This window comes from Lontra canadensis, unplaced genomic scaffold (assembly GCF_010015895.1).
Source record: "Lontra canadensis isolate GAN:19392208 unplaced genomic scaffold, GSC_riverotter_1.0 scaffold41, whole genome shotgun sequence".
Classification (NCBI taxonomy): Eukaryota; Metazoa; Chordata; class Mammalia; order Carnivora; family Mustelidae; genus Lontra; species Lontra canadensis.
The window spans coordinates 5,409,179-5,417,529 of record NW_022631035.1 but is presented as its reverse complement, the minus strand read 5'-3'; the positions used below and the strand labels follow the sequence as shown (position 1 = coordinate 5,417,529).

At 61.0% G+C, this 8,351-nt stretch overlaps 1 protein-coding gene across 1 annotated transcript in view; it reads left to right on the top strand.

The window, feature by feature from the left end:
* The first annotated feature begins 2,685 nt into the window (after positions 1–2,685).
* ITGB4 (integrin subunit beta 4) overlaps positions 2,686–8,351 on the top strand; it is a 30,461-nt gene continuing 24,795 nt past the window's right edge. The window contains exons 1-6 of the mRNA XM_032870607.1: positions 2,686–2,773; positions 5,705–5,796; positions 6,905–6,987; positions 7,208–7,309; positions 7,452–7,656; positions 8,204–8,300. Of these exons, the coding sequence (XP_032726498.1) occupies positions 5,715–5,796; positions 6,905–6,987; positions 7,208–7,309; positions 7,452–7,656; positions 8,204–8,300 (569 nt within the window). The 5' untranslated portion in view covers positions 2,686–2,773; positions 5,705–5,714. The remainder of the gene's footprint in view (positions 2,774–5,704; positions 5,797–6,904; positions 6,988–7,207; positions 7,310–7,451; positions 7,657–8,203; positions 8,301–8,351) is intronic.

Sequence of the window (8,351 nt, the reverse complement as noted above, 5' to 3'; positions counted from 1 at the left end):
AATACATAGATAAAGCAAATATGGCAAAATGTTAACTCTTGCATCTGGTGGTAAAAAAATACAAGTGATCTTTCAACTGTTTTCGTATGTTTGCAAATATTCAAAATAAAAACTTGGAGGGAAGATGCTTTTTTCAAATTAGGAGTTCTTTCTTTTTTCTTTGAGAGAGAGAGAGAGACAGTCCGCACATGTGCATGCAAGGTGGAGGAGGGGTGTAGAGGGAGGGACAGACTGTGCTGAACATGGAGCCCTCTATCTGGGCATGCCAGATATCACCACCCCTGAGATCATGACCCTGAGATCATGACCTGAGCCAAAATCAAGTCAGACGCTCAACCGAGTGAGCCACCCAGGGACCCCTGGGGGGGGGAAATAATTTAACAGGGATCTATTGAGCAATCCCCTAGCCCTGGGGAGAGACCATGTGTCACAACTGTCCACCTGAGCGGTGTCTCCCTCAGTTAGAGAGGTGGTGGACAATGGGTCTCCAGAATGGTCACCAGACTGTTTTGATCACATATCCACTATTGATCACTTACCTTGTTTATCTGTAGACCAATGTACCACTCTAGTGAGTGATGTTCACCGTCAAACTCTGGGTCATCTGGCATATCCCTGGAGAGTCTGGGGTCCACTTGGGAGGACCATCATAAAGCAGAGGGTGCTTGGCTGGCTTCTCCAGTACAGCATGAGGCTCTTGATCTCAAGGCTGTGAGTTTAAGCCCCATGTTGGGCATAGAGCTTACTTTAAAAAAGAAGGAGGAGGAGGAGGAGGAGGAGAAGAAGAAGGAGAAGAAGAAAAAGGGGGAGGGGAGGGGGGACGAAGGGGTGGAGGAGGAAGAGAAGAAGAAGAAGGAAAGGAGAAGGAGAAGGAGGAGGAGAAAAAGAAGAAGCAGGCAGTGTGTTTCATTTCTCCGGGTAGCCCTAGACTCCCTAATCATGTTTAGAAGGGTCCGGCAATGGGGAAAGGAAGGGGGTCCTGAACCCACTGAGTCCGTGGCATCACTGCCTCAGGGCCAGGGTCTCCTTCTCTGGGAGAGTGCCTCCATCCCCCACCCACAGCGGGGTGTGTATCCCCTACCCAGTCCCTCTAATGGACGGTGCTGGCAGGCTGCTCTCTGAGCGCCTATGTCCCAGAGTGAACGGCGCATCTGCTGGAGTAGCTCAGGTCTTCGGGGTACTTGCGCTTACCCGGCATGCCCAGACCTGCGTGCCTCCACCAAACTGGGGCTCCTGCCACAGTGCTCGCAAGTCCAGGAGCCAGTCCCTCTAAGAAGCTGGCCTGTGCAGAGGACCTCTCAAAGACCACTGGGCAAGACGGCAAGGGTGACTGTGGCTCGAACAGTTGCAGGGAGCACTCATGTGTCCCTGGCACTTCCACATCACTCTGAGGCAGTGCACAAGCCTGTTTACAGATGAGAGCACTGACAGCTGGGAGGCTTTGCGGCAATCCCATTGGGTTCAGGCGCACTTTCACTGAGCACCTGCTACCTGCCAGGCACTGTGCTAGGCGCTGGAAATAAAAAGATGGGCTAGAGAACATCCTTCTCAGGGTTCACAGTCTAGTGGGGAACAGAAACCCCTAAACACATCATTTCAAACCAGTGTGGCAAATGAGTAGAAAAAGCCATGCCCTGGAGGTGGGGGGTGGCTACAGGGGCACATAATCCCACCAAGGGTGAAGGAGGTCAAGGAGGCTCTCTGGAGCACGTGACATCAGCACCAGGTCTTCCAGTTAAAGAAGGATAAACCAGGTGGGTTGGGGGCAGGGGTAGGAGAATGGAGACATCCTGAGCAGAGGACCTGGCCTCCAGCAGAAGCACGGTGGCTCCAGGCTGCACGGCCTGCGCATTGGGGCTTCTAGCCATGGGGCATCGTGTGGCACCTGTTGGCAGGTGGGGCTAGAGAAGTAGACCAAGCAGGGGTCCTGAAGCAACTACAGAGGCTCCAGCTTGAACACGTGCAGCACTTGAAAGATCATAGGCAGAGGACCGCGGGGGTCAGATCTGTGAACCGGCTTGTCGAGAACAACTGTAACAATTTGAGTGCCTACTCCGTGTCAGGTCAGTGCCGGCCACTTGGGCATTACTCACACGTCAAGGAGGTTTAAGTGCCTTGCCTGAGGACACTCAGGGAATCAGTCCTTACTGGGATCTCCCTCTGGACACACGTGGAGGCGGGTGAGGCCGAGCGGACCCAGGGAATGACAGATCGGGTTCAGGCATCCCTGGGCTCGCGCCCCGCGCCGGCACCGGACGAAAGCCACGCGCACGGTCAATGGCCGTCGGGGCAGCGGGGCTGCTCACCGCCTTGAGTCCGGAGGTGGGTGGGCGGCGGTCCGGACCGGGGGCTAAGAGGCCATCCCCGGCCGGAGGCAGCCGGGCACCCGGCTCCGCAGCCGGGAGGGGTGGGGAGGCGCGGCGCCCGGGGCTGGCCTGGAGAGATGGGCTCCTCCTCCGCCCCCGCCGCCGTCGGTCGGGGCGCAGGGGCTGGGCGCCGAGGGAGCCGCAGCCTTTTCCGGGGGGCGGGCCCGGCGGCGGCGGCGCCCGGGCTCCTGCCCCGACAGGTGCGCGCCGCGCGCAGGAATGCGGCGGGCCTGACTCACCAGCGCCTCCTTCCCACCTGCCGCCCGCCCCATAAAGCGGTCCCCTCCCCGCGGCCGCCGCCCGCCCTCCCCGCCACCCGCCCTCCGGACAGTCCCGGCTCGCCCGCGCGCTGCAGCCGGAGCGGCCGAGCGGAGCCCAGCGCGGGGAGGGCGCCAGTCCGCGCCGAGGTAGGTCCGGCCTCCGACTGCGGCAGGCGCGGGGGGCTTGGGCGCGGGGCAGGGGGGCGGGACGGCGGGGCAGTCGGGGCGGGGGGGGGGTGTCTCCGGGCTGCACCCCGTCCGCCCCTCCAGTGCCCCGGGCCGCCTGAGCTGGGCGTCCGTTCTGGGAGCCTGGAGGCGAGGAGGGGAAAGTGAGTGCCCACCGCAGCCCGGCCAGCACATCCAGGGACCCTTTTGGGAGGGCCGCGTGCCTTTTGTTTCCTCAGCTCTTCCCTTCCTAAAGGCTGCCAGGCCTTGGCCCCCTTCTGCCCGGGGCAGCTGCCTGGGCTGCCAAGGTGTGCCCCGGGGGCAGCTGGGCGCAAAGGGGCCGTGGGATCGGGGTGGCTAAGGCTCTTGGCCCTGAGACCTCGGGGCTAGGGAGAGAGGCCTGAGGGTTGGGTGGGTGTGCGGGAGAAGTGGGCAGACGCAAGGCAGTGGCTGGCAGGCCTACTGGGCTGGGCCCACTGGGGTTTGCAAAGAAGGTGGGGGAGCAGCCACCTATGGGCAAAGGTTCTCCATGTTTGGCGAGGCCTTGCCTGCTGTGTACAGTGCCGCCGTTCAGTCTGGGGCCTGGGGAGTCCCTGACTCCCCTCTTGACCAAGCACAGCAGGGACTGAGGTCTGGGGAGTCCCTGACTCTCCTTTTGGCCAAGTGTATGCCTGCCTTCCTCCCAAAGTCGGCTCAGGACATGCTTCCTCCAGGAAGCTCTCCTGACCTCATTCAGCAGCCGTGGGGGCTATGCCCATTACTGTATCCTCCTCAAGGGCTTGCCCCTTTCCCACTCAGCCCCTGGTGGCCCTCTGGCTGCGGTGCAGAGACTTCCGATGGCTTCTGACAGCAGGGCTGGGCTCCTTCCCACCCCAGCGCGGCCTTGCCACACCCCGAGCCCAAGGATCTGACAGAGCTGGAAGTGAAGGCTGAGGGTCTCTCTCCATCCTGAGGGCTGAGAGGAGAGAGACAGCTGGGGGACAGTGGGGAAAGCATGCCTGTCTCCTGGGCCCCGATTTCCTTGTGTGACAGAGCTGCGAGGGGCCAGGAGATGGGAAAGCAGGGGTCCTGTGGGATGGGAGGAAGCCCGGTTCCGGGAGAGCCCCCAGGGTGGCCGGGAGTGTTCATGTCCTGAGCACCTGGCCCAGCCTGTGGCCACAACCTCCAGGAAACCCATCAGCCTAACTTTTCTGTGAAATCTCCTTGTTTTTAAACTTTTTAAACCCAAGTTGGAGTCAAACAAAAACACTCTTGAGTGCATAGCTCGCCCCCTAACTGCCATCTTAGGGTTTCTGAGGATGACAAAGAGGTTAAATGGGGGCAGGTCTGGACTGCCCTGGTCCCGTCCGGGCTCCCCCACTGCTGGCTGCAGGATGAGGCGCCCCAGCAGCCTTGTGCCCCTTCTCCACCTCCTCATCTGGGAAATAGGGGTATCATGGTCATCCCCTACCCGGTTCCTGTGTAGATGACACGGCCATCACGTGGGTGAAATGCTGGGCACGAGCCTGCTCTGTGCCCAGCCCGGGAGGGTGAGTAAGAGCCGGGCTCGGCCCTCCAGTGCCGGTACCTGCATGCATAATGGTGCCCCGGGGAGGTCCAATTCTGTGGCCCGTATTGTGCAGCGTGTGGGTGTGGTGCCTACACCCCAAGGCTGCAGGAAAGTCATTTCCCCCAGAAAGCCGCCCCCCCTTGGCTGGCTCAGGGCTTCCTTACCCTAGGCCCCTCTGAGATGGCAGTTCCTCCCCAGCCTCTGGATGTTTGGGGGCTGCTGGTGGCCTCCTGGGAGGGACATGCCTCAGAGGGAGGGAGGTAGTACCTTCCTGCCCCCTTCCACAGGCTTCCCCAACTCTTAGAGGGAAGTTTAATGGGGGGGCCTTAGCTGCTACTGCCCACAGGCCAGGGACTGAGGAGTGGTCCCAGGAGAAGGAACCCGTGAACATGTGGGGGAACTGGTCCTGGACAAAGAAGCAGGGCTCTGACATCTGTCCTCCACTCTGCAGGCCTGGTGGCTCTGCCCAGTTCCTTCTCTTCCCAAGCAGCAGGCCACCCGTCTTTTAAAAGTCCTCAGGGTTGTCAGTGCCTACCCCGAAGGTCACTGAGGAGCTGAGACGGGGTAGTAGTGAGCCAGAGGCAGGCGCCTTCCTGGGGAGACTGGCACAGTATGAGTGTGTGTGTGTGTGTGTGTGTGTGTGTGAGAGAGAGAGAGAGAGAGAGAGAGAGAGAAAGAGGGCAGGAGGGGCATGTAATGTAGCTCCAGGCTGACTTCTGAAAGGATGATCTGCTCAGGGACCCCAAAAACTCAACTCTGGAGCAGGCAGGGTAGGGGGTTGGGCAGGGGACCCACCAGTGAGGGGCCAGGGTGTCATTGCAGAGCCAAACTGGGTGCCACGAGCTCCCACCTCCCCTCTGCAGGCCCCAGATCCTGGGAGGGCCCCCCTCCCCCGGCCACAGCACCTTCATCAAAGGGCAGTGAGGCCACAACAAGCAGGGGATGGGAGGGTAAAGCCAGGCCCTCAAGGGGTGGCCTCCTGTTGGGTGAGACCTGACCCAGGCCCACTGGGATCTGAAAGGCAAAGGCAGAATAAGCCTCGCCCTGCTCTCCACGAGATCAGCATAGAAGCCCTGGCATGGGGACACGCTCAGAGCCCCCAGTCCGCAATGATGCCAGGGTGGGGCATCCCGGGGCAGGGTGCAGACCCGCGGCGCATCTTAGCCACTCCAGAGACGGCAAGAGGAGCTGCCGGGGGGGGGGGGGATACCTGGACCCCACCGTTTGCAGGCTGGGTAGCCTTGGAACATCACTGACACTGTCTGAGCCTCAGTTTCCAGCCCTGTGTGGTGGGAGCGCTAGAGCTGTGACTGGCAGGGCCGCGGGCTGTGGAACGTCTTCCGTCAGCTCTGGCTGTTACACAGGAGGAAGAGGATGGCAGGACCCCGTCCCAGCCGCTGGAGCAGGCTGCTGCTGCTGGCTGTCCTGCTGGGCGCCAGCTTCCCTGGGGAAATGGGTGAGTGGGTCTGGCACACGTCTGCAGCACCCTTCTGGGCGGGGGCTCCCCTTTCGAGGTACTGCCCTTCCACAGATGCCAGCCACAGGGTGTCTTTCCCTTGACGCTCACTTGGCCACTCAACAAACCGCCAGGGCCCCCTTCGAGGGCTGGGGAGCACGAGGCCCAGAGCCTGGAGGAAACCGCCCACTCGGCGATCTGAGGCACTCGCAGGGTGTTTCTCATGGGAACTTGGAGAGAGACCCATGACTCTCTTCCGGTCAGCTCCTACCATGGAAATTTTGCCTTCAGAACAGGCTGTGTTGGGGCGCCTGGGATAGGCCACGACGGGAACATGGGCGATGCCGCAAGGCAGGGCTTCCCTGCCCCCACCAGAGCCAGTGTTAAACACGGACCACCCACCATCGCCTGGAGCCCAGGAGGCCACCCACCGTGTACACTGAGTGTACACAGTAGGTCCTCACTGTGATTTTTATTACAAATTTTCTTTTTTTTTTTAAGATTTTATTTATTTATTTGAGAGAGACAGAGCACCTGTGAGCACGAATTGGGGGCAAGGGGCAGAGGGAGAAGCAGACTCCCCACTGAGCAGGGAGCCCGATGCGGGGCTCGATCCCAGGACTCCAGGGTCACGACCTGAGCCCAAGGCAGATGCTTCACCAACTGAGCCACCCAGGCATCCCCCTCACTGTGATTTTAACTGAACAGAAGCGAAGGGAATCCCTGTAACCCTTGGGGAAACTCCAGAGTTTTCTTTCACTCATTTACTAACAATTTTTTGTGTGCGGGGCTTGGGCTGGGGACTAGAAACAGCAACAAGCAAGACAGACACGGTCCCCTGTGCCCTGGAGGAGCAGGGGAGGGATGGCCAGGGTGTCCCCACCAGCAAATGGGCCAGCCCCGCACCATCCGGACTTGAGTGGAAAGCTCAGGTGTGAGACCCGGCTCTGCCCTGGCCATGCCAGGGGGACAGACCACCTACCCACCGGCCTCCGCTTCCTCCTCCATAAAGCGGGAGAGAACCCCTGCCTCTCTCCAGTGCACGTGGGAAACGGCTTGGCCCCTGGTGAGGTTCATCTCACTGGGTCTGCTCGTCTCTGCCTTCCAGCGAACCGCTGCAAGAGGGCCCAGGTGAAGAGCTGCACCGAGTGCATCCGCGTGGGCAGGGAATGCGCCTACTGCACGGATGAGGTGAGCCTCCGTCGCCTGCCCCCTTCCTGAGCCCAGCCCCAGTGCGGCTGCCCCACCCCGCCGTGCCCCACCCCGCGCTCTGGCCCAGTCCACACCCGCCGCACCCTCAGCCCAGCCTCAGGCCAGGCGGGTGTGGAACAGGCAAGGGTCAGGAGAGATCCAGGGCTAGGACAGCCAGGGGATGGGCACTGATCGCCCTGACCCCATCTCCTCTGGCCAGATGTTCAAGGAGCGGCGCTGCAACACCCAGGCAGAGCTGCTGGCTTCGGGTTGCCGGTGGGAGAGCCTGGTGGTCATGGAGAAGAGCTTCGAGATCACAGAGGTGCCCGGAGTGGGGGTCAAGGGAAGCAGGCCGGCCCATGCTCTACAGGGGTCCGCCGTGTCCGCTGGCTGGGCTGAGAGGCTCCCCATCAGATCTCTGGAGTGACTCTCCAGCCTCCCCTGTCCCCCTCCCCTGGACACAGGACACCCAGATCAACACCAACCTGCAGCGCAGCCAGGTGTCGCCCCAGGGGCTACGGGTCCGGCTGCGGCCCGGCGAGGAGCAGCACTTTGAGATGAAGGTGTTCGAGCCCGAGAAGAGCCCGATGGACCTGTACATCCTCATGGACTTCTCCTACTCCATGTCCGACGATCTGGACAACCTCAAGCAGATGGGGGAGAGACTGGGTATGGCTGGGCCAGCATAGAGGACAGTGGGGTGGGGAGCAGAGAGGGTGGCCTCATCTTGCTGGCTGGCCCCTGCTCGGAGGGCCAGGGCTCAGGATGGCTACAGCCATGCCACAAGGAAGGATAGGATATCTGAGCACCCCACGAATTCCCTCCCCTCCCATTCTGAGGCAGGGGTCCTAGCCAGACCCCACTAACCACTCAGGACTTTGGAAAAGGCCCAGCTAGGTGGGCAACAGGACTATCCGGCCCCTACAGGGAGCATACCCGGGGCCATGAGGCCAAGACTCTGACCCAGCTCTTCTCCAGTCCCCTGGCTGCCCCCTCCCTTGCTCCAAGCATGACTCTCCCCCCCACCCCGAGTGCCATTTCCCTCATCTGTGAACAGGGAGAAGGGCTACTGTGAGCCTGAACTGATGTTCACACACAAGGTATTGACAGGAGGTTATTTTCCCTCTTCCTCCTTCCCGAGCCAGCCCCTGGCCCCCTCTGCTGATGTGGGGGTGTTGGGGCTCAGTCGTACCCTCTTTTTCCTGTTGACATCCAGCTCAGGTCCTGAAGACGCTCACTGATGACTACACCATCGGATTTGGCAAGTTTGTGGACAAAGTCAGTGTCCCCCAGACAGACATGAGGCCTGAGAAGTGAGTGACTGAGGGGCGCGTGGGTGGCTCAGTTGGCGAAGCCTCTGTCTT